General features: G+C 40.4%; 1 protein-coding gene across 4 annotated transcripts in view; it reads right to left on the bottom strand.

Annotated features, from left to right (window-relative positions):
- LOC110959383 (actin-binding LIM protein 3-like) overlaps positions 1 to 25869 on the bottom strand; it is a 58543-nt gene extending 32674 nt beyond the window's left edge. Inside the window, exons 1-5 of one of the 4 annotated variants that reach the window (XR_007937112.1) lie at positions 25289 to 25868; positions 20742 to 20906; positions 4379 to 4562; positions 2295 to 2407; positions 912 to 1038 (exon numbers count right to left, since the gene is read on the bottom strand). Coding sequence is in view for 1 of the 4 variants with exons in the window: in XM_022206232.2 (XP_022061924.1) it covers positions 912 to 1038; positions 2295 to 2407; positions 4379 to 4562; positions 20742 to 20906; positions 25289 to 25307 (608 nt within the window). In the remaining 3 variants the exon portion in view is untranslated. Of the gene's footprint in view, positions 1 to 911; positions 1039 to 2294; positions 2408 to 4378; positions 4563 to 20741; positions 20907 to 25288 lie in introns of all 4 variants that reach the window. The other 3 variants (XR_007937114.1, XR_007937113.1, XM_022206232.2) reach the window with 3 other exon arrangements.
- Between the last annotated feature and the right edge of the window lie 490 nt (positions 25870 to 26359).

Below are 26359 nucleotides of genomic sequence, written 5' to 3' on the forward strand. Positions count from 1 at the left end.
ATCTCATGTTTATCATTTTGGTTCTCATTTTTGCTTGTGTTTTTTTTGTCAGTTTGTGTTGTTTCGTTCTCTTTTCTTGTCTGGTTTGTGTCCATTTTTTGTCGCTTTGTAACTTTTTTTGTATTTTTTTGTCACTTCTTTTGTTTCGTACGGTTTGTCTTGTTTTTGTCATTTTGTGTCTTTTTTTGTCTGACTTTTGCCATTTCTATCACAAAGTAAAACACTATATCACTCAGAACCCAATACTAATGACTAAATGTTTTGTGCCTTTGCAGACACTCTGTGATCTGTAAGTTGTAATGAGGAAATGATAAACTGAGGCTTAATGTTGTTGAAACTGAATTTATTTTTCTTAAGATTTTTCAACTTGTTCATAATGTTTTGCAAAAAGATCATTCCTTAAATGTGAACATTTTCAGAATGTACTTTTTTGCACTAAAACAAAGGAATCATTTGAAGTTGTGGTTATTTTTCAGTCATCATGCTGTGATTTTACTGGTCTGGCCCACTTCAGATCAAATTGGACTGAATGTGGCCCCTGAACTAGAATGAGTTGGACACCGCTGCTTTAAGACATTGATTTTTTAATGCCTGAGCCTCAGAAGAAAATGTGAAGATACCTGAAACAATAAGAAGATCTAATTTTGCAAATATGAACACTTATAAATATACACTGGGTATCAATTAGATTTAAAAAAACAACTACTTTTCTATGATTTGCTGCAAAGACAGCTTCAAAAAGCTTCATTTTTCGCAACTGTATACATATTTAAGCAAGTTTCTCGTCACTATTTAAGTGCACACACAAGCAACAGTTCCAGTGAGACGGTTTTTCAGGACGGATGATGTGGATTTCCTGGGAAATTTTTTGCATATCTGCTCAAACAACTACGCGGGATCAAGCCACCTACTTGCTGATGTACTCTCCAGTGAGCGCACAGCCACACGTCCGGCATTTAAAACAACTGACGTGCCACTGCCTCTCCAGAGCCAGCAGTGACTGACCCTGTTTGATCTCCTCGCCACAGCCGGCACAGTCTGGAGGAAACAGAGAAGGGGGATGAGAAGAGAGGAGGAACATTTTCAGCATTTACACATTCATCATCCTCCCTCTCTGCCCTCGCCTCTCTGCTCGGCCAGCCTCCCATCACTCCTGCCCTCCTCCTCCTCTTCCTGTCGTCACACTGTCTCTGCCAGATGGAGCTACCAGAACCAGGCTACAAGACTACCTGAAGCAGCAGGCCACCTTCTGTGGGTGCGTGTGTGTTTGTAGGTGTGTAGCTGCAGGGAATGTGGCTGTGTTTTTTTTGTTTTTTTCCACAGGTGAACTGTACAACTCTTGGTGTTCATCTGCAAGGGAACAAACAGTCTTAGGATGAATCACGAAGATGCCAGCAGTTTCAAATAACATCAGTGGCTAGAGAAAAAGCGGTGATAAATAAAGAGAATATGATGGAGCAGCTTGTAGCACGAACTTAACGTGCTAATAAGCATCTGCATAGTTAGAGTCTGACACATCTCATACCTCCAAGCCACAGATCTGTATTGTTGTCCACATTAATGAGCCACACAGCTCCCTTGACACACGGTTCTACTTTGTGATGAACGTGGGCACTTTATCGTCTCAGTCACAAACACATCATCCTGCTGTTATAAATACTCACCAGAACACTAAACGCATATTAATCCGCTGGTGAAAATAGTCCCCAACAGATGCACTTTACTAAACTATTGCTAAAAATTTTAAAAAATGAAGCTTTGTAAGAAAAAATTAATCGTAGAAGTTTATTCTTGTGAGCAGGTTTTAAAGATGTGTGTGAATGAATCAAATTTGGGCCAAGAACAACAAAAACATACCAGGTGACGTGCTTTGTTTTGCTCTTTTCATACTATAAACTGACATATAAACATACAGAGTAATGGAGAGCTGCTTAATTAGGTTGTTTCTCCTGTTTGCTACAGTACTAGTAAGTGAAACATCAGTTTAAGTCATTGATACAGACCATCAGAAGCAACTGAAGACTTAGAGGCAAGTAATGGGACATTTAGGTTGAGATTTCATGAAAACTAATGGTTTTGTCTGAAAATATGAACAAACAGCATGATTTCTATCAAGAAGTCAAACCAAAGTTATCAAAAAATTCATGCTTTATTTTTGTGAAACTGCACAGCTTGTCATGGATTATCCCTCATGTCTGGTGCACAGAATTTACAATATCAACCACACAGACTCTCTGGTGTGGTTGTCATGCATGTGTGCGCATATACAGTATTTGTGTGCGTTTGTTTCTTACAGCTCGGCCCGTGGACCTTGACGGGCTTGTCGCTGTTCAGAGAGTGCGAGCACTGCTGACATACACACTTTTTCCCGCAGAAGGTCACCCTGTCTCCAATTGGGAACGGACTCCTGAGAACACACACGGGGAAACATTTCAGTAATGCCATGCAGATAGGGCAGAGCGCAGATTTTTTTCAGCTCATCACAAAAGACAACATGCTATTCTCATTCACACTTATGCAACTTTGCCAGATGCAACTGATATTTTTACCACAATGCATGTGTATGGGAAGGTATTTGCTGTTCTCACAGCCCTGAAAACTAATATTTGACAAATCAATAACAATGTGTTTATGCTGGGACTATTTCATAACAAAGAAGCGGTGCCAAAAAACAACTGGCAGCAGGAACTGTGGAATATTTTTATAGCTTGACACCTGTAGGTGATTATGTTTTACTCTCCCCTGTAGATTCAAGGGTATAAATGAGCACTGTAGCTCTGGAAATCTGACACATAATCACCTGCTTTCTCAATTTCCCAACCAAACAATGCATACTACAAAAAATGTCAGCATACATTGGTTATGGGATGATATTTCAGAGATCTTAACTAACAGATTGTAGCAGAGAACCAGATTTTGAGCTGAAGGTTAAGTTGTGGCCACATAAAATGAGATAAGAGGTCAAAACAGCACCTGTGAGAAAACCAAAGCAGCAGCTGATCTGGAATAAACTCATATAGAGGAAAGTGAGAAAACAGCAACACATGGGTTAATTTATGACAAAATGAGCACCTACAGTCACCTCAAAAAACATTGAAACATCAAACTATTAATAAAAAAAAACCCAAACCTGTAACCTGTTTTGTTTACATGCAGCTAACTTGTATCTCAAATACATAGTTTTTCCATTACCATAATCAGTAAAGTTCTAATGAATGAACATATTCCTACTGAATGCATCTGTAAAGATAGCTTGTATCTCATTTCATGATGATTAAATTCTTGTTGCGTTTGTGCTTTGGTAGTCAGAACACTTTGGTAATGTTAAGGGAAGGCAGGACTCGTTATGCTGATCAACATTTCAATTAAATTTTTTTTGTTTAAATGTCAAAAAATGCAAACTTTCCTTTTTTCTCTAACCATAAAGTTTTATTTTGTTGTTTAGCCCAGGGGACTTCATGAATTCTGGGCTCAGTTTGACACTTACACTCCCCCTTCCTACACAGAATGATTAACACGAGACCATCCAACTGAAACAGACATTAAATGCATTTTTTATACCCCATTTCTTTGCCAATAATTATATTTTCTCTCTCAACTCACATTCCAGTCTGATACAGTTACTGGGAAGATAACAGTCTCAATCATTTTCTACTTCACATCAAGGCGCTATATTTGCTCTTACATGTGTGTGCACAAAGATACTTTACTGGTGCACTTATGCTTCCCATCCTCTACCTTTTATTTGTAGTAAAGCACTTTGTAAAAAAAACCTGATATCATCATACTTTCAATAAATATTGATTTGTTTCTTCTAATTAGCAATAACAAGTTTGATTGGCTGTAAACATTTCAATTAAATCAGCGCGGACGGCTTCTGTCAAGATCCTGCAGGAGTCTTTATAAAGACTCAGTGAAAGTGAGAAAACAAACACGGGAATTCACTGGCAGCCAGTTCTTGTACATTACATTTTAATTGTAATGGGCCACCTGTGGTATGGGAGCAGTCATTAATCCAGAGTTTGTGTTGCTCTCTGAGAATCCCATTTGTTGCTGGTGCTTCTAAAGACACAAGTTACAGGTGAAGCAGCGCCAGGAGGATACATGAGCACTCGACACAAACAGTGGAGCTCTAAACAAAGGTTTAAATGTTGCATGTAAACAAAAAGCAGTAATTTGAGTTCTTTACATGACTGCCAGCACTGTCCATGCACATTTTAGATTTGAAAAATTAAATTAGGTTTAGTTGGATAATGGCCGTCTTTACATCTTTGGAGCTTCTGATGATTTTACTGGTTATCTGCATGAGCTTCCAGCTTTGTCCATCTACCTGCTGCTGTGCAACAGGTTGGTCTTCACACAAGCACTCATCACTTACTTGCAGACGCTGCAGACGAAGCAGTGTGGGTGGTACGTCCTCCCCAGAGCAGATACAACCTCCCCAGTGATGTACTGGTCACAGCTGTCACACTGGGTGCCATAGAGCCGCTGGTAGTCCTCTGTACAGATGTATTCGCCAGAGTGGTGGAAGAAACCCGAGTGTACCAAGTCACAGCTGCAAACTGAACAGAGACAGAAACAACATAATTTCTCTGACACGCAGGCAGACTGACCAAACACAAAATAATCACACTGTAGAAACTCTTTCCTCACACATTATTCAGGACAAACTGTCATGATTACTGCAAGAATGAGGTACATGGGTGTCAGAAAAGGACCTTAAATGTGAAGTCATTGAATGTGTGTAATATACAGTCAGTGTTTATGATATTCCACAAGCTGCTGTTGTAATTAAGAACCCCTAAATGTCAGCTGGCTTTGACACAAACACCAGTGTTAATCCACTTATCTTAAGGTTTCACCTTCTGCTTTGTGGACAGCTACAGTCACAGTAAACATGGTCAGTATTTTGTGTGTGTGTGAGTTCTGTTTACAGGAATGGATTTGTAGAGTGCAATCTGTTGTCCTTCCGACCTCTAAAAGCTAATTCTCTAATCTGGTTTCAGGGATTAGACCAGTCTAATCTTAATTTATACAGTGTGTTATGGTTGACTGTCCATATGAGAATATACTGCATATATGTACAGTGAAATGTTTTGCCACCATGCATGTTTACATCCTCATTCATTGTGTAACACTATCGTAGAGGCATCAGATCTGATTTAGATTAACTCAGCAGCACGGTCCTAAACAGCCATACAGTCACACTGAACTATATTTAGGAGGAATCCTGCAACAGATGGTGTGAACTCCTCAGAGCCCCTGATCGTAACATCATCATGTCACTCAGGGATTACAGAAAGAAACGGTAGACATTGATGAAGCTCAAATCCAAAGAACTGTAGCAACTTCTTCAAGGCGCTTTGAATTACTTTAAAATAAAGATAGACAGATTACTGGTATCTGTATTTTTATTGACAGATTATTGATCAATTAAATGCGCTACTTAAGGTCTGATGCAGCCTCCGCTCTGTCTGTGGTCTCAGAAGTGTCTCTCAAGCAGAAAAACTAAACATGAAGCACAAGCTGTAGCCACAAACCAGTGAATTAGCTTCTCTCACTAACAGCAAAGTTAGAAGGCAGCCACAGATTAGCCTGAAACAGAGTCTGGAAAACAATAACCGATAATGAATCAGAATGTCTTCATTGTCATTGCATGAGAACAACGGAAGTGCAGTCCTTAAAGTGCATAATAAAATAAAATAACATAACAAAATGAAACAAAAAACTTGTACGACCATCAATATAAAAACATTCACAAAAAACATTCATGTAACCATCCAATAAGACCCATTAAACACTAGAATTATTTAATGTGTCCTGAGTTTAGTACATAAACAGCATTTTCATAGAAACTATTTCTGAGTCTGTTTGCTTTTGTTTTAAATGCTTTAAGATCTGGACCTTAATGGGCAATGAAAGTGATAGAAAAATAAAAGATTAAGGAAATAGAAATGAACAACAGACTTCACTGCAGGAGATTAATCAATCTCAGTCGGGAGCGTCCTAATTTAATCACTCGTATCCTTATTAATAAAGAAGCCTAGTTATGAATCAAAAATTCTGTGCAATCATATGCTGTTGAAACATTACATATAATGTATATCCATTCCAAATATCAGTTATAGACTTATCTGCAATAATCAGCTGTGTCAGAAAAAAAACACATAGCAGCTGATTCCTACTTTAAAGGCAAAAAATACTAAAATATTTGACTTTGTATGAAGCTGAGAGATCCATTCACTAAATTAAAGCGTCCTCACTTTACTTACAGTGCCTTTAACTTTCGCACAGCACTGTATGTAAAAGCAAAGTACACAGCACATAACAGCTTTTTCAGTCCACGTTAAATACATTTATATGTATTTATGGAGGTGCTGCTGTGTGACAGGAGAAGAGACACGCGAGTGTGCACAGATATGCATGCTGTGTTTACTATATGCACTGACAGAATGATGTATGGCTCTTATATTATTTAACAAATGCAAAGTCTCTCAGCCAAATGATTGCTTCTGGTCCAGCTGTGCTGAAGGTGAGGAGGCCTCTGCTCAGCCGCTTGGTTAGGCACTTTAGAACAGAGCTGAAGGATGATTTGCTCCAGCAGGCAGCGAACGCCTCGCCCCTCACCTCCCATCAACTGCGTTTTACTGTATTTATAACCTCATGTGCCATTCAGTGGATTAAGCACAAGGAACATTATTTCACAGAGCCCATTCAGCTCCATGCAAGTCTGCACATGGCTCTCACTGCGACACAATCTGCAGCGTAGCCGAGCAGTGAAAGTAGGTAAACACCCCATAATACAACCTGTGTAGACTGTAGGTTAGACATTTGAAAGGCAGCCAGCGGATCAAGCTATCTGACAGTGAATTGAACGTCTGGGCTCTAATTAAGCTAATGGCTTTAAACCCAGCGGAGTGAATGGATCTGATCTGATCCGAGCCAGCATGTTAAGTGGATCAGACAGAGTGAGAGAGAGAGAGAGAGAGAGAGAGAGAGAGAGAGAGAGAGAGAGAGAGAGAGAGAGAGAGAGAGAGAGAGAGAGAGAGAGAGAGAGAGAGAGAGAGAGAGAGAGAGAGAGAGAGAGAGAGAGAGAGAGAGAGAGAGAGAGAGAGAGAGAGAGACTGTGTAGTAAAGCTGAAGAAGACATAAGCACAGTGAAGCAGCATGTACAAGAGCCTTGCTCCTTTTCAAATATTTCCTGATGTAAGCCTGAAGCCAAACACATGAAGCAGTTGACTTTTATTTAAGCACAAATGGTTCGAAAGGCTCAAATGAAACAGTTTGCTTTCAAAGTTATGACCTTGTATTGGTGTATATAGCATATTTAAATAATATTGCTGATCACTGTGCATTTTATCACCAGAAAGCCTGCAGTTACTCTACATCCTCTGACTATAAAAACAGCAATAACTGTAAACACTACAGCCAGACTGTTTCATAGAATCAGTGGGAGGCAACTTTAATATAAGACCTCAGGATAACATACAAAGGAAACACAAGATTTGAACATTTAGAAGAAGACAGAACATAAAAATGAGCTAAAGTGCAGCCACAATACAGTGTGAGATGCAAATACATTTGATTTCATTTTTCAAAAATGTCACAAACAGAAAAGTTTCAAAGTTTTCAATTCAAAAGAACGGACAGTTGGAGCAGATATGAAGTGTTTTGGGAGGTCCAGCTGAATGCTGCGATGTTTAGTTTGTGATTCTGGGGACAGAAAGCAGAACCTGTCCAAGGTGATGTAAGAGGTGTGCCATTCAAAACTATTTGGTGCTTTATAATTGAGCAGTCGTGTTTTTAAAATGACTTATTAGACAAGAAAAAAGTCCTCATTAAGAAGTGAGATTTGGGGTTATGTTTTGCACTTTCTTGCTCTGTGAAGACGAGCAGCTGTGATGTGAATCTGCTGCAGCTGTCTGATCAACTTTAAAGAACTGTTAAGACACTGTTGCTACCACTGAGCCTAGACAAGTTTTTCTAAAGCCTGCTGAGACACAAATCCTTCAATTCTGATTTATTCTTAACTTGATATCAAGGTGATTCTGTAATCTTGTTGTGTCTCCTCTTCTTTCTCTTGTTTTTGCTGAATTTCTGAATGCACCTCCTACACACTTATGACTGTATTCAAACTGTTAAGTTCAAAATTTTTACCAGTATGGCAAAGATCTGAACCTCTTCTTGCAGTGTTGAAGGCTAAACCTGAAGATGTGACTTCCCAGCACATGTAACACTCGTCTTTATCATCATGTTTCAACTGTATCATCTTCTCACTGTGTAGTCAGGTGGGAGATGCTATGGGAAACTTTTTCTTACAGGAAATGGAAACTAGGACATCATCTCAAATACAAGAACATTGTACTGTGTGTATTTTTGTTTTTCTCTGTCTCTTCTGTGGCAAAGCTGCTGTCGCACAACTTTAAAATGCCAGCCTGACCTTTATCAGTCTGCCTTCAGAGGAAGAATTACAGCTATTGCAACACACGTTATTGTGTATACTCGCATACACAACACACACGTATGTTGCTGAGGACACAAATGATCATGTCCAATAAGTAAACCATTGTTTTTTTTGTTTTGTTTTTTTTGGGGGGGGGGTTGTATGCAAGTTCACCATATTTGGTTTAAACAAACCAACACACCCATAAAGAAGCTCCTTTTTCCCACAGACACACTTGAGGATGGTCCGTCTCATCGTTTCTCACCCTGCTGATAGTGTTCACACATTCATCACTGTCCAAATGAAAAGCTATTAAGACGTGGGGGCAAACAGTGAAGAAAGGGAGCTGTTGAGACTTGGCCTCTCCGGAGGGAACTTTGGTATAGTTGAATTTCAAATCACAGCCATTTCCCCAAACTATCCTCGTCCAATAAGATCCATACATGAGTATTTATACTGGCTAATCCCGCTTTAAAGGTCGCATATTGTGTCCCCTTCTGAGCAAACGAGCCAAAGTCTCACATGTCCCCACAGCATGTCTTTCAGCCTATAAGCTCAAAATATTGCAGAGATGGTTCATTTCTCTATGACTGTATGGCAACTTGTTTTAAGGCTGTTTTAAACGAGCTGTTCTGCTCTGAAAACCAACAAGCTGCTGCTGCTCCCGCCCCCTTCAGGGAGAGCATACCATCTAAGCTGTAAGACTTTGTTACTTTATGTGGTTTTACAACTCAATGATGAGTTTTTACAGAGAGAATTGCACTTTTAAATGTCAAGTTTACTTGCCTGTGTAAAGTGAGCAGCCTGTGGAAAGACATTAAGTTTAAAGAAGACATCACCCGTCACAGTTTCATTCTTGCAGAGGCCTTTTTGTCTTACAGCTTAAAGTCAGGCCTCCAGAGCAGCTCTTTTATAGGTTCACTGAGTGAGACCTCAAATATAATTGGATAATAGATGTATTCTAATCGGCCAGTTTAAAGTGGGAAGGCAAGCCCCCTTACCTATAAATATACACGAGTGTGCTGGGAGATAAACAAGTAAATGGGCTGTTTAGAAGGAAGCACTATTAACTACTGGAAGTGTTTTTTTCTTTTTCTTTTGGAGATTTGTTGTTTGTTTAAAAAGGCATATTAACAGCTGCCTACCTTCTGGCACATTTTTTTGCCAGTGTGTAGTTTGTCCTCCACATGCTTAACAAGGCTACCTGCCCTTCTTGGAATAATTAGTGGCAGTGGTGACATTAATACGACTGTACAGAGCCGGTAATGGAAAACAGAGAGGATGAGGAAGAGGTGGTACAATGAGGAAACACCTCTTGTAGACGTGGAGGACAGAAACGCTGAAGGAACAGTAGAGTTTGAGCCTCCAAAGTAGCAGCTACAGGTTATGATCACACATGCACAGAAATTGCAGTATTTAGGAAATCCTTACAAAAATTAGACTATTAGTTAGTCAAATGTAGATAGTTTTGCTATTAGTTTAGGTTGAGTTTTTGTTTGTTAATATAGATTACACATACCTTGATGGAATGGAGCCATGAGAAACAAAAAATGTCTGAATGACAGAATGCAGGCACTTTAACAGATTTATGATGCCAGCATTGTTACGTATCCAACGTCTGAAACGGCCTCTAGACAGATAATAACCCATTTCAGGTGTCAGAACTAAAACATTGCTCCTAATGACAGGTTATTAGTGACATGCTGTTCACAGGATTTACTTCTGGAAAGTGATTTATCCCAAAACATCACTGGTTGTTGTGTAATCGTTCCCGCAGACACTACCACAGAAAGGCCTGTCTGTGTTACATAGTCTGTGCCTGAGCATAAATAATTCTATTAAACTAAAAATTTTATTTGACACATTTACAGTGTAATTATAATAGAAGAAGAAAATGTCACAGCGGAGGACTCCCAGCATATAAATGAGGATGTGCCTGCCTGCTACCATCCATTACTTTCTCCCTGTCACATGACATTTTACTCTTTCGTGGACAGTCGGGACAAATCTTCCTGCTGCCACTTCAACTTGCTGACGGAAGCTTAATGTTCAAATGGCTCAAAGTCTTGTCAGATGCCTCCGTGGTCGACCGGCCAACCAGACCCCGTGTGACCTCACCGTGGCCTCCCCTGACCCCACCTGTTGTCCCAAACTGAGGGTTTTCTACATTTGGCTTGTGTTCGATGCGCTGATTCAGCACTGAGCATTTCTTCCAGGAGCTAAATAAAACCTGGCAGATCAGAGACAGCAGAGTCCCACACACAGTGATTCAGTCCCATTGTGCACAGCGGTGATTAATCAGCTAGTAGGCTGCTCAGTGATAAGAAAATCCACATCATCAGTGATCATCATCAAGACTGTGTTTCATTTTCTTTGACCTGTTTTTATTTAGCTTACGTTTGTCGGTTATTAGTAAATCCAGTTGAGGCAAAATCTGCACAATTGATTTCAGTAAATTAACTAGTAGCAGTGGAAGTAACGGTCAGTGACTACCTACAACCATCTGGAGGGTTATCCCAGACTTAAAGTCATTCTTCCTCTTTCTTGCTTGAGTTTACCACAAATATACCCCTGCAGTTAACTTTAAACTATTTTTGTTCCTGAAGAAGGGCACGACAAAAAAGGTTTGGGAGCTGCAGGGTGAGGAAATAATCCAGAGAGGCTCCAAAAAGTGTTTTTCATAACCTTGAAATGTCAGAAATCCTATACAACAGCTTTCATCAAGCATCAGCAGTGTCGCAAGAAAAAGAAAACAGAGTTTTCAGGCATAGAGATCAGAACATGAACTGCTCGACATTTTTGCAGGTCCATTTGTAGATAGAGGATGAAGGTGTTGGAATTTTAAAGTGCAGAAGTAATACACAAAGGCAGTTTGTATTTACAGATATTAGCCACAAAGATTTGTGCACTGACATATTTTATAGTTACTATGTGTTAAATGTAGTGGAGGGATGCGATTAATAAAATGTAACTAATTAATTAGAGGCTTTGTAATTAATCGCAATTAATCACATTTTTGGCCAACAGCAATATTTGACACAATTATCAAAGTTTTTCAATTCAAATAAATTCTGGTTGATGACGGAATCAATGGATAGACATATACGTGAACTTAAACAACAAAAATATTTATTTCATTTATATTTATCTGCAGGCTTCCTCTTTCCACTACATTCAACAACTGCACCTTTTATTTCTTGCCTCAAACGCTTTCAGAAATACTTTTTGCTGAAGTGTTTCTGTAATAAAAGAGAAAGTTTGCAGCTGAGCCGCCATGTTGGTCAACGCTTCAACTGGACTGAAGCTAACGCCGTCATGTGACCAGCTATTGGTCCACTACAGACACACCTTTCTCACTGCAGTGCGTCTTGTGTATCTTCTTTACAGCTAGCAAACAACAGACTTTAGGTTCATTACTGCCACCTATTGGGCTGGAGTGTTCATCAGTGTTACCTGTGTGCCAGAAATTAGGGAACTGAGAAAGGTGCAATTAAAGGTGTTACTTTTTTAACGCGTGATTTTTTTAATGTAATTAATTAATTGAAATTATCACGTTAAAGTCCCAGCAGTAGTTAAATGTCTAATTGTTCTACTTCAATACAGGAATGTCCAACCTGGTCTCACGAGGATTCGTGAAACTGTCACGTAAATTTTTGTTTCGGTTTCGTGCGCACCAACACGATTTCGTCATGTTTTTCGTGCCGCTCACAACGAAATGTTTTTCGTGTTGCTCACAACGAAACCCGCTGTGGTAATCACATCTGAAAGTGGTTTATACCGGCGGATTCATGACAATCTAAGCTGTACATCGGCGTATACTGTTTGTGTAATCACGTTTGCAGCCGTCGGACATTCTTAGAATCGCGTTTGCACCCTTTGGACATTCTTTAAATTCCTATGCAAATTGGTAAGTGTACCACCGGGTTATGGTTAGGGTTATGGTTAGGGTTATGGTTAGGGATGATGTAATGCAAAATATAGCGTTGGATTCGCAACGGTTTCACATTAAAAATATAATATACCCATTCGTTTGAAATACGTTCTGAGTGGCACGAAAAGTCCGCCGTTTAAAATACATTGGTGCGCATTTCGTTGTGAGCGGCACGAAAAACATGACGAAATCGTGTTGGTGCGCACGAAATCGAAACAAAAATTTACGTGACAGTTTCACGAATCCTTGTGAGATCGGGCTGGAATGTCACAAGAAACAAGACTGTGATGCCAAGTCGGTGGCAAATTTGTCAAAACATGATGTTTTTATATTGTATCATAGATAACAAAAGATGCTGTAGGTAGTAAAGATGCAGCAACAGGTCAAGTGTGATCATGTGGAGATAATTTGCATTTGAGTCAGATGATCAGGAAAACTTAGAGTCAACCGAAAGCCAGCATGCAAATGGTGCTACAGAGCATTTACAGAGAAACTTATCCAAGCACCTTAGATACAGTTAACTCAGTTTTACATTTAACGTGTCAGATGTCACAGCTGCTTTAAGTCGAGAAAGCTTTTGGTTTGTGATGTATGTGCAGCCCTGTGACAGACTTCACCCTAAGTCTCTTGGAAAAGGCTCCAGCCCCTCGTGACCCTACTGAGGATTAAGCGGTGTATAGATAATGGATGGATGGATACTGTTTGTGAATTGCAACAGCTGCAACTGCTCAAAAGCTAAGAGCTCATCTTGTTTATGCCTACATAGCGATGGTTCATAACATGAACTGAGTGCTGCTGAAAACATGAGGAGGCTACTGTTTCTATGTTACGTCTGTCAAAATGTTCGTGTGTGCATCCAGTATCAAAAATCATGCAATTTTAATGACATTTCTGGTATTGTAACATCTCTGCTGCTTTAGACCAAAATGAAGGGAAAGAAAACAAACTAATTCATTTTCAGGGCACAAATAAATAAAATAAATAGAAATGAATAAGTAAACTTATGCTACCTTTTATCCCAAACTGTATTCCCCTCTTCCTTCGCTGCACCACCACTTTTATTCATCACCAGCCTCCTACTTTTTCTCCCCTACACTCATCGGGGGACAAGTTCAGCTGCAATTCGTCAGAGGCACTGAAGCATTCAAATACTTTTCTTCTACATGTGCTAACAGTGATTTGTAGCCTATTAGAATGACGAGTCTCTGGACACAGATATGCACAAACACACAGTATTGGCAGAAAGACAGCAGTTAATGATTTCTTTGTTTGCTGCCAGAAGCGAAAGGTCGAGGCGATGAAAGGAGGAGGCAAAGGAAAAATAGATTTAAGGAGAAGGGAAATAATGAAGACGGATGTGGGAAAGAACAAGTCCTGGAGGCCTGATGATGCTCATGTTGACCGTCTCATCCTTGTGATTTAGCTTTTAGTCGCAGATAAAAGAATAAAGTACAAAAAAAGGCACAGAAACGAAGCAGAACACCAGCAGCCCGACCTCCTGTGCAAACGCTCATGCAAGGACATGCAGAAAACAGTGCTGCAAAGCAAAGCTGATACAGCGGTTAGCGCTTCACAGTTTGTCCTTGAAGTCTCTTCTGAAGAAAGAGGCAGGCCATCCGTGACTGTCTGAATGGCTGAGCATACACTAATACTGATAACATACACACAGTCTCGCTCCTGGTGCGCTTCATTTCTGAAACACAAACTTATTTCATCCCAAAGTGGGTCAGGCTTTGCAGCACGCTTGACTATGTAGGGAGAATCGTATAAATCTGTTTTAAATTCTTTTGAGAAGGTGAAGCACCTGCAGCTGTACCAAATAAATTAGCGGCTGCCTGTTCTTCATCATCTTAGAGGAGAGACTCCGAAATTAATCCTGCAAAATGTTTCCATACGCAATGAAAATCAGAGGATCTGGGGGATTTGTCCTGTTTTTTCCAGTAATGATTGAATTAATTCTTTACAAAAGAGACGCTGTAAGGTCACAGCTGACGGTTAAATGTTCTAGTATTAAAAAAAAAAGGGAGAGCCGAGGGAGAAGAGAGGGCAACAGAGAGGATTATTTTAGACACAAGGCTGAGACGAGACGTGGAAAAAAGCAAAGAAAGGCAAGATGGGAGTCAAGGGAGAGATTAGAGGAAGCAGAATAGAGAAAGAGCATCATATGTGAGGAGAAAGGGAAGCAGACAGCAGAGTGAAGGGATGAGGATGTAGAGGATGAGACAGGGGGGACCCAGGGGAGGTATCAATGAGGGTATCGATCTGTCCATCCAACACACATCTGCCGTCCTGTCACTGACGTCCCCCATCCATTTGCATCATCAACACAGGATGGATTTCCTTTCCTGTGGCTCCTCTGCATTTGCATGAGTGTGATCAGGATGGATCAAAGAGGCGGGGACAGAGGAGGAAGTCTAACTCATGGAGTGTTTAGTGTGAACAGTACGGGGCACAAATATGTGCCCCAACATGGATTTTTGGCAACACTGTTAGAGAGCAGGGTTCTTAATAGCCAAGTATTAACATTTGTCATTCATACTGATAAGTTACGACTGTATATTTGCATAACCAGCAGGATGCGGAGCCAATATTCCAAAAACTGTCATCATTCATTTTAAAATGAGGGCAAGTTTATGAACTGGTTCCATATTTTATGAGAGCAGAAAGATAATATTTGCAGACTTTTTTCTCTGTGCATGTGAGTATTCAGCCTTGTTATAAACTCTGGTGTGCATTCAAGGAGCTTATTTTCACAAATAAATATTGAAAGTTTAGATTCTAAATGTCCAATGGGATATATTACTTGTCAAAAGAGGCTGACACTGGTATTTTAGTTAATTAGTTTAGTTATGAAAAAGCCAAGTGATATAATAACACATTTACATCACAGTATCGTTCCCTTTAGTTCTCTGAAACCCAAAACCAGCTGATGAGTGTGAAAAGCATGCTACTATTGAAAAAAGAAAAAAGAAAAATGACACCATTTATCAGTCAAAAACTGTAAAAAAAATTGTTATGTGTGGCATGCAGTTTCAATTAAATAAAAAATAACCAAATCTAATCTTAAAAGCATGACATTTCATCAAAATTACTTTATTCTACCTGCCTCTTTTTTAAATGTCAAAAAGTAAACCGTTTTCCATATCAGATTGTGTAGAAAATAATGACTGCTGCAATCAGTGGCACAACTGAGAAGAAGTCAAAAAAATGTGGGACTTTTAGTCTGAACTGCCACTATTCTATTTTTTAAAATAGTATTTGTAACACTTGTGGGAACTTGGAAAAATGTTGCATGTGCTGTTTACAGTTTTGTTCAATGGTTTTAAAGTAAATAATTAAAGAATTCCAACTTTTTTTTTTTTTTGCATGATCTATGGCATTATCACTTTGTTACACTGCACACAAGACATGTTGGAGCCCCCTCTACTTTTAGCTATCGTTGTGCTGTTTCCACAGAGGTGCAGGACTTTGTCTTGCAGTCAGACGTGAGTCCACAGTGAGTACAAATGTGACAGAAGGAAAAACACCCACAAACTGCTTGGAGTTCAGTGGGTTAATACCCAGCTGCTGGATTAAAACTGGAGTCAGCTGAAACACAGGCAAGAAAATACAAGCCAGGATTTGTAAATACAGCCGTTCTCCTGCAGCTCCATCTCTGTTCTAAGCTTCATCCACCAGATGAGTAAACATATGGAGATAGTGAAGCTTCTGAATCCTCCTCTTCCATGTCAAAAGCTAGCTGCTTAACATCATTCTGTGCGATCACTGTGGACTTTGGTGCTCTTTATACTATCTTACCTGTGTAAAATCCCCCTGCCACAAGCTAGATGTTCAGGATGAGGTGTAGAAGTGTAGGTTCTTCTAAGGCCAGGTGAATCAGAATATGCTGAAAGGGTATTGTGCATTTTTTTATCTAATGATGCCAAAAAGAATATTGCCTATTCCTGCTTTAACCAAAAACTAACCAAACACAAAAACATTTCTGTTGTGTCATTCGAACCATAAACTGATTGTCAAATGATTCTGTAGAAAGCATTGTATCATCCTGTAAATCAGTACTGAGATATAGGAACAAAACAAACAAAATAATTAAAAAGCTAAAAGTTGTTACAATTCATCCTGAATGGAACATGAACACTTCCACCAAAATTTCACATCACATCAGTATTTGTGATGTGATTCACTCAAATTTCACAACTTCACAGTAACACTAGCATTTCAGTCTGATAATTAAGGTAGAAATAACTTAAAATTATCTTTTCTTTAACAGTTTCATCCCCAAGGTGTAAACATATTTCAATAAATTCAGTAGAATGAAGCTGTATCAAGCACAATTCGGTCTGTGCTGAATAAAAACAGGAATAAACATTTGAATCCACCCCACCTTAATGCAAATTCACTACACTATCCAATGAAACATCTCGAATCACACTCGAGCACACAGGGGTTGCTTATCTCTTTCCATTTCTCATTTACCCTAAATCTTCTCTCCTTTTCTTGTTCCAAAAAAAAACCTCTTCGATCCTGAGTAGCCACACTAACAGACGATTACACTATTTACCAAACAAAGCTGCACTGTAACTCTCTGACATTCACAGCTACAAACAAAGAACGCGACACAAGAGAGCATCAGAAAGGACAGAGGAGGAAAAGATAATGAGCGACGGTAGAAAAAAGAAACAGAGACATCTGAGTGCTAAAAGCTGAGGATTTGACTCTTGTCCACTTCATCAGCTGATGTCTCCTCAGTCCATTAGCTAAAAGTCATTAAGCTGACTCTGCAAGATCAACCGTCTATAATAATAAATACTCTAATATCAAAGAGAGAACACTTCCGTCGATAAATCTGGCTGGTGTCCTTTTGGTGGGAATGCGTGCTTCGATTGAGAAAACAATGAGCCAGTTTCACCATCAATTATTCAACCTAACAAATAAGTAAAGGAGTCATTTTAACTCAGGTTATTTTTAAGATCTCCAGAGAGCATGTAGCGCGAGTTAAAATATGGCATTTCATGAAAAAATTGAAAAGGAATCCTCCTCTTTGGTGCTTTGTGACTGGGAGCACTGAGGCGTTGTTTCTGGCAGATCAAACAGAGAAAACTGTGTTGTCTTGCGGCTCGCTCTGAGACTGTGTGGGTCTCGGCCCCGGAAAGGAGGTTGGCTGGTTGGAGTCTGACGACGGGCTGGAAAAGCTGCTGACTGCACTGCTAAGCTGGCTGCTGACTCCAGACCTCTATTAGTGCGTTCTGTCCCACCTGCTCACTGGTGGAGCTCAACCATGCAAAGACACACATGCAGCAAAGACACGCTCAACCAAGTCCTCACACATACACTCACCGGCCACTTTATCAGGCACATTAGCTAATCAGCCAATCACATGGCAGCAACTCAATGCATTTAGGCATGTAGACGTGGTCAAGACAAAGGGGATTTTAGTGACTTTGAACATGGCATGGTTGTTGGTGTCGGAGTATTTTAGAAACTGCTGATCTACTGAGATTTTCATGCAAAACCATCTCTAGTTTGAACAAAGAATGGTCCAAAAAAAAGACAAAAAGACAACATCCAGAGAGCGGCAGTTGTGTGGATGAAAATGCCTTGTTGACGTGAGTGGCCAGAGGAGAATGGGCAGACTGGTTGGAGACGACAGAAAGACAACAGTAACTCACATTACCACTCGTTACAATCAAGGAAAGCAGAATACCATCTCTGAACCACAACAACCTTGAAGAAGATGGGCTACAGCAGAAGAAAACCACACTGGGTGCCACTCCTGTCCACGAAGAACAGGAAACTGAGGCTAGAATTCACACAAGTTCACCAAAATGGAATAATAGAAGATTGGAAAAATGTTGCCTGGTCTGATGAGTCTCGAATTCATGTAGCAGGGTCAGAATTGGGCGTAAACAACATGAAAACAAGGCTCCATCCTGCCTTGTATCAATGGTTCAGGCTGCTGGTGGTGTAATGGTGTGGGGATATTTTCTTGGCACACTTTGGACCCCTTAGTACCAACTGAACATCGTTTAAACACCACATCCTACCTGAGCATTGTTGCTAACCATGTCCACCCCTTTAAGACCACAGTGGACCATCTTCTGATACTTCCAGCAGGATAATGCACCATGTTACAGAGCTTAAATCATCTCAAACTGGTTTTTTGAACATGACAATGAGTTCACTGTACTCCAACGGCCTCCACAGTCACCAGATCTCAATCTTAATTCAATAGAACTTTTAAGATGTGGTGGAACAGGAGATTCACATCATGAATATGCAGCTGACAAATCAACAACTGCGTGATGCTGTTATGTCAATATGGACCAAAATCTCCGAGGAATGTTTCCAATACCTTGTTGAAAGTATGCCATGAAGAATTAAGGCAGTTCTGGGGGCCTTTACTAGCAAGGTGTATCTAGTAAACTGCCCACTGAGTGTGCATGAAAAAATATTAACAGAAAAACTGCAGACATAAGGACATCATGCTTGCCGCTACTTTTTTTTTTTTTAATCACTGCACTCACATATGATTTGTGGTAAAAGTGTAAATCACTTGAGGGATATACTACTGACATGTGGGTAAGTGAGATATGTTGAGCATAAAGCCAAAGCTTCAAGTGTCACAGAGAGTGGCTCTCTCTTAACCTGCTTGATCACCATGGTAACTGATGCTGCACAGATGACCTGCTCCAGAGGAGGCTCTGTTCACAGTTTGAGGTTTAAATCGCTTGTAAGAAGCTCTGCCCTTTCATTCATTCTTTCCCTGAGCATATTCTCCATGAGAGATGCAGAATCTCAGCTGAGGAAATTATTTCAGCAAACCTGTTGAGCTTTAAACTAGTCATCCCACTGAACGAAAACTACAGTTACAGTTGGAAAAGTACTGTCGCTTTGCATCTAACATGCATCCAGGTGGTGATTCAAAATAACACATAAGAATGATTTTATTCTTGGTTCTGATTTGCCGCTGAACTGATTTTACACTGCTGGTACTGTAGCTAATAGAAGACAGATTAGAAAATCGATTAGTCTGTTGGTTTTATACAGACAATATTCAATCAATAACTTTGATTTCACCGAAAAGGAAAGTGATTTCCACATATTCTTTGTTATGGTACATATCACATGTACATGTGGAGGAAATGACATCATAAGAGCACATATATGGCCTGGTGATGAAATCCTGAGTTAACATATAAAGTTATAACCACCATATGGCATTTATTATGTCTTTAGGTTTAGTTAAACCAGCTAAAGCAAAGAAAGCCTGGCTTTGTCAAACTTTCTTCGTAGTACCTCCCTTTGGCTCTCTGCAGCTCAGTGTGTGCTTGTTTTTGTTTGTGTTAGTAGATAGATGTTCCAACCATCTCAAATAGTGCCACAGCTTGGATGCCAGGAGGACGGAGACCTTGTTTGGCAAACAGTGATGTAAAAGTGCCAATTTGTGGTTTTATAGGAAAATGTTAGTGTATTTGAACTGTTTCTTGGCTGAGCAAGTGACTTCCTGGAAACTGTTAGCGCTGTTTGGTTTCCAGACAACCAGTGAAGACTTGAGGAAATTACTGTTCGAGGAAACAAATAGTTCCATCGCAGAAATGTTTCAAACATCAGGTTTACTAAATAAGCAAAATAAAATATATTTATGAGATTTATTTCTATTTGTCCTCGCTTTTACACTTTATGCTCATATTTAGCATATAAACCTGGGAGTAAAATCAATCTCATCAAAAAGCAAATAAGGATATTTCCAAGCATTTGAACTATTCTCTTACAATTAAAATGTGCCTTTTTAAGTGTCTCAGTGGCTCACATGCAACTGTCAATGATTTCAAACATGAAAACAACAAGAAAAAATGCTGTGTACCTTGAGCTGACTTCCATGACTGTGCTGCAGGGGATGCTGGGATATTACACCAAACTGCAATCCCTCTAATGTTTCACAGATCAAAGACCTTTCCCCTGCCGTTCACTGCAGAAATATCCCACCTCACCTTTCCTCTCTAGAGACAGCAATGTTTTCCAGTGACTTACGCTCCAGTGTCCCCTTTTTTTCTTATATAATACACTTTGTAATTGCCTTTGATCCTGTTCTGCTCGTACTTCGGCTTCTATTTCAGCGAGGACACAAGCTACCAGTGATTCAATTGTGCTGGTTCCTTGTTGTCTGAGTACTGGTGATTATTTAATATTTAATTATGCAAATTGATGTGGGTGGAATCCACACATGGAAACACGTGCATTAGTCCAAGACCGACAAATAACTGAATAATTGTGCATGAGAGCACAGAATGGAAGCAGATGCACACTTGAGGAGGTGTTATTGTATATTGAATGTATGGAAGCTGTGTCATTTTTTTTTTTTTTTACCTTTGCAAGTGAAGCAGTGAACATGGAAATGTGTGTTCTTGACTCGCACCACTTCCCCGCGACAAACCTCCCCACAGCGCTCACACACGATGGGCGAGTTTCCACGGCTGGAGAGAGGAGAGCTGCTGTTGTTGTTTCCTCCATAAAGACCTGACTGGTACTGAACTGTTGGGAGAAGAGAGGAGAGGAACAAAAACATGTCACTTATTGTCATTTTGAGGCCGCTCCTGTTGTCTTTCTTTCAACTGAATTCAAAGATGTGATCAAAGTGCGATAAAAAAAATGCAGCAACTGCCTCCAACAGATAAGCCGTCTGACGCCTTCTTTTTACCAGTCTTGATACAGGTGCATGTGGCGGCGAAACACAAGTGCTCATGTGCACAGAGTTTGAAAACAGGTCTCAGGTTTGTCTTATAAGTTAAGCAGAGACAAATCCACAAGTTAAATATGACTTTCAAATATCAATAGAAATGTTGTTTTCCTCTGAACTTCAAAAAAAAAATCAATTGTAACACTTTCGTTTGATGCTATACAAACATTCTGGCGACCAATGCTGGTGGATCAGTAACTCAGCCTCCTTCATGGAAGATGAACGCTCAGTGATTGACTTTGCAACTACAACCAATCTGCCACGCTGTTAAAACCACTGACAAGGAACACAGTGCAAGACAGTTTGCTGCGTATGTGGGTATGTAACTGAAGAGCAGTCAGAGTGACCATGCTGACTCCTGCCTACTGCTGACAAGATCAACAATCCACATGGAAATGTCACAAATGGACAACAAAAGATGGTGGCCTGGTCTGATGAAACACATTCTCTTTTACATCATGTATAAACTGTGTGCATGTGTTCTTCAACTGGGGAAGAAATGGCAGAAAGATGCTCTAAGGAAAGAAAGCATGCTAGTGGAGGTAGTTTGATGCTGTGAGCACTGTTCTGATTGGACACCTTGCCATTATTGTGGATGTAACTTTTAACATGTATCGAACTAAATACAGTTGCAGATCAGGTACACCCCTTCATGTGAGTGTAGTTCTCAATTACAGTGGCCTCTTTCAGCAGGATAAGGCTTCCTTCAGGAATGGTTTGAGGAAGATGTCAAAGAGTTCAAGGCGTTGACGTGGTCTACAAATCCTCGCTGATCTCAATCCAATTGAGCGTCTGTGGGAAGTGAGAGCCAAGAAGCCTCACTTATAAACCTTAAGCCAAGTTCTAACATCAAGTCAGTGGCTCATTTTGGGGAAAACTCCAGCAGAAACCTTTGCCATGAAGGACGGAGCAAACAATGTCCTATTCATGCGTCTTTGAATGGCACAAGAGGTTAAGAATGGGGCAGAATATTGTGCAAAACCAGGACATAACTCAGCACAAGAACTGATGCCAACATCCAGAAGGTCAAATAACTGGTGGTGAGTGATAGGGTTAGGGTTAGGAATCCCATCTGGGATGATCCCGGGAGTCACCCGGGATCATCTTATTGGACAATTTATGTGTGACTTCCTAGACTTAAATGATTTCGTGCTAACGTCTTGCTGCCTGATAGCACAGTACACGTTCAGATGTCTTGTGGAGTTGAGGCCTGGATGGACCAGCTGTTGTAATGGCCCCAGGGGGACCCACATAACATTAGTCAGCAAGATCAACGTGACTTACAACCATTCATTATAAGGCAGAAGCAGACAGGAAGACAATGACTTATGCTTAAAGTTTTCAAGGGGACTTCAGAATCTTGTTTTTGTTGTCAGCTACAAACTGCCTTCAGCAGTAGTACAGAAGCACTTCATTAATCCGTGAGGGGAAATTCGGTCATTACAGCAGGAAGAGTAAAGTTACTACCACCATAAATACAGACAAACAAGCAAAAATATGAATTAAGTAACAACAAACAACAAGAAGATAAAAAAAATGCAAAATGCCATGTCATGTACTCATGGAGTTTCAGCAAAAGCAACTGGACTTTTCTTGTAGGTTCTTGAAGACATTCCATCTCTCATCCCAGAGGTCGCATTCCACATTTAAGTCTACTGTCCAACTTGTTGCAATGGTACAAATTTGCATTAACAGCTATTATTGTTTGCAGATTTGCATGAATGCACTTTGCTAATTTATTCTCTTTTCAGTTTGCATCAGGCAGATCTAACTTTCCTTTTAACTAATTCAGTATTTGTTTCATTTATGTAATCACAGAAGGCAGCAAACCAAGACTTGCATGGCAAATTGAGTACAAATAAATCTCTGAATTATCTGGAATTTTTTACATGTACATGCAGAACATGGCAGACAGACGCACTACTAGAGGCAGAAGAGCCCTTTTGGGATTAAACCTTTTTCATCCTCGCTTATGAAACTGGTCAAATCCCGCTTAGTGAAACAAGTTCTTTCTTCATACTGCCTGAAATGCATACAATATGTGCATCTACTGCTCAGTCTGCCATGGTAGGATAACACACAAAGGAATAGATTTCACTCTGTGACAGATTGCGATTCATGATCAATTTGATTTCCTGTAGCAGTCAGCTGTACAGTACATCACACTGTACAGCAAACTGAGCCACAATCCTACTGTATTCTGCTCAAATCAATTACTTTACTGTTAATGCTGCTGCATCCAAGAGTATTATGCAATCACAGCGAACGCAACATGCTGGTAGGTTAAGCTGATGACAGCAGGACACAGACACACAGAGAGAGTTGTGAATCGATAAATGTTTTCAGGATTTAAAAAAAAAGAAAAGGTAAAACTGGGACAAAAATGTGAAGTGCATTTCCAGTATGTGTGTGTGTGCTGTGTGTGTGTGTGTTTGCATCACAGAAGCTGGCATTGGTTGCATGGCCAGATGGCAGCATAAGGACTAGAACAACAGACATAGAAAGATCTGAGCCACCTGTGCGCGGCTGAGTGGGTCTACGTGTTATTTTTGTGCGTTTGTTATTATTAATAAATGTCGTTCTCGTTTCTGGAATTGATGAAGGTGAGAGAAACTGACACGTCTGTGCTTCAGGGTGTCCAATGTTTGCGACACCTTAAAATTAAATTTCTCCTACAATGTTGTAAATTTCACTCAAAAGTGGAAGCACCAACCCAAAAAATGCTTCTTTTCACCTTTTGTTTCATTTCTTTTAAATATTACAGGCTCCAGTTACTTATACTTATAATCCATGAATGTCCAAAAGATGCTTTTCCAATTTGTTTTACTGTGACCCCTAAGCTTTTTTCTTATGACTCCATTCGGGGTCCCTTCCCTCACATTGGAAACCGCTGCTCAACCAGGCTGACTCTTCTGGTTTTCTTTCATTTGTCAAGTCAGTTAAAGTTATCAAGCAATTCTCTTGAGAAAGAAGAAGGAAAATGAAACAATATCTCAAAAAAGAAGCTAATAAATGTCTGGTGACCCTTTAAATTTTTTATCTTGTGACCCCATGACAGGCCTCAACCCTCAGTTTGGGACACACAAATCTATGACATCAAAACAGCTGCTGATAAAAGAAGCAAGTTTCAAAAAGTCCATTTGTCAGGAAGGCACTTTTCTGACTGCCTGTGTGCATCAGTTGTCAGACTTTGTGTCTCTTTGATGCTGCTTTGTGTCATTTTCACTAAACTTTAGGGGACGCTGGCTGTCAAGAGGTGGATCTGCTCAGATTTCTTAAAGATTTCACCTCATAATTTTTGCTACAGCAAGAAAGATAATGATGATCCTTCCTTAAATGGCTTCAGAGTCAAATAAGACATTTATTCTGCACTGATGGACAGCATCACATATTTACAGTGACCTCTGTCCTCATGGGTTAACAACCAGGATAAAAACCAATAAGCTCTGTCATAGTGTGACCCAAACCAGTCAGCCAAAAGATAATCTCCCCCCCCCCACACACACACACACACGCGCACACGCGCACACACACAGTCGAGGCCCCTCTGCTACACTGGCAAGGATGTAATTGTACCGGTCTGGCCCCAGCGGAGCCCTTATAAGGTGAAATATCTCCCTGAGGTGGGAGAAATAAAACTGAGAGGCTGTTAGGAGGAGATGGTGTCATATCTGCAGAGCCACTTTTTGGAAAATAGATTTTGGGATTTGGTGGTTTCACATTAATAAAAGCTTTCTGTGGTTCTATGTTTAGACATTGTGGCATTTTAATATGTGCGGCACACAAAGACGTGCTCTTTTGTCTTCTTGCCTTCTCTCCAAAATATCCGAGGAGCTGCCCCACACTCCATTTCTTTATCAAAAGAACTCTGCCACAAAAGCATGAAAATTGTAGGAATAATTTTGCACATTTGCTGAATAAAATGAATCCCCGGTTGTTGTCAGAACAACATAACTGTGCATCACTGCTGACAATCATGCAGCTGAAACCTGTCAGCTGTCAATCCACAGTATCACCTCCACTGACATATTTGTAGTTAATGTATGATGAAATACAGTGTCAATAAGTGAGTCAGTGATCAATAACCTCAGTGAGGGGCTGTTTATGTCTACTTCACGTTAAACCCTCCCAGGACACTATGTTATTGATCAGGCAGACTCACACACACATTGCTCACCATTTGTTGGTCCGCTCATGATGCCAAGTGGAATTCCAGCAGCTTGAATGAGAGTCGCCCTTTGGAGTCCGTATCAGTCAGTTCATTTAAGCCTCCAGCAGCAGGACAAAAGCTCCAAATATGACAAAGCGCTCTTTTCAACTCTCTCGGTCCCTGTCCTACTTAAAACTCTCCCTCCCTCACTCCGGCTCAGCCTGGGAAGGGCTTTCCCTGCTCCTCCCGGCGAGCGGATTACAGTCAGGCAGCGGACTACTGTACCTCTCCGCGCTGCGTAAAAGGCAGGAATTAAATGGAAACTGACGCTTTACTGCCCCTCCTCACGCCTCCGGCTCCTGCCTCTCCCACCCCAGCGGTTCTTTGGTTCGGTGCGTCCATCCCGCCCATGTCCGCCTCCCGGTCAGTGCGCTCCGGCGGACCGCTGCGTGCCCGTGCGCTCCGGTGTCAGCGCTGAAATGCTTGGATGCTGCTGAGTTTCTGGGGTGTTTCACAGACTCAGGGGCTGCCGGTGCGTTTCGCCGGGAAGGAAGGGATCCTCCACGTGGTGCTAGAGCGCCGAACAGCGTCTGAAGTCCAAAATGCCGGAGAGGAAACGCCAATTAAGCCTGAATTTGAAGCTGTGTGGTTTAATTTCAATGGATCTGTGCTTGGATCTTATGTAGAGCCTGCTGTTGGAAGTTTGGTGTTTTGCAAGTTTCTGTCAATGTTATATCTCTGTTGAATTCAATTCAGGGATGTGCTTCAGCTGTAATCCTAATATCCTATTTAAATCCCATAGGATGTAAAACACAGTGTGTCTCTTGACAATAAAGATTCTTGATTCTTGAATATTCATCCATTCAAGGAGTTTAAAGACAAGTCCATCGTAAATTGCTGCTCAGCTGACTGTGGCATGGAAAATCTTTCCAATACCTGTCTCCTGGAGATCTCAACATGAAGACTTAAAATGACCAAATGTGGTTTTAAACCAACTTTGTGTTTGGCTCATCTAAAAAAGCTTTATTAGAAATAAGATCAATGATGAAAGAAGTAATTAGACCATTCACTTAAGTGAAAGTACTAATAATATACTAT

This window comes from Acanthochromis polyacanthus, chromosome 17, assembly GCF_021347895.1.
Source record: "Acanthochromis polyacanthus isolate Apoly-LR-REF ecotype Palm Island chromosome 17, KAUST_Apoly_ChrSc, whole genome shotgun sequence".
Lineage (NCBI taxonomy): Eukaryota > Metazoa > Chordata > Actinopteri > Pomacentridae > Acanthochromis > Acanthochromis polyacanthus.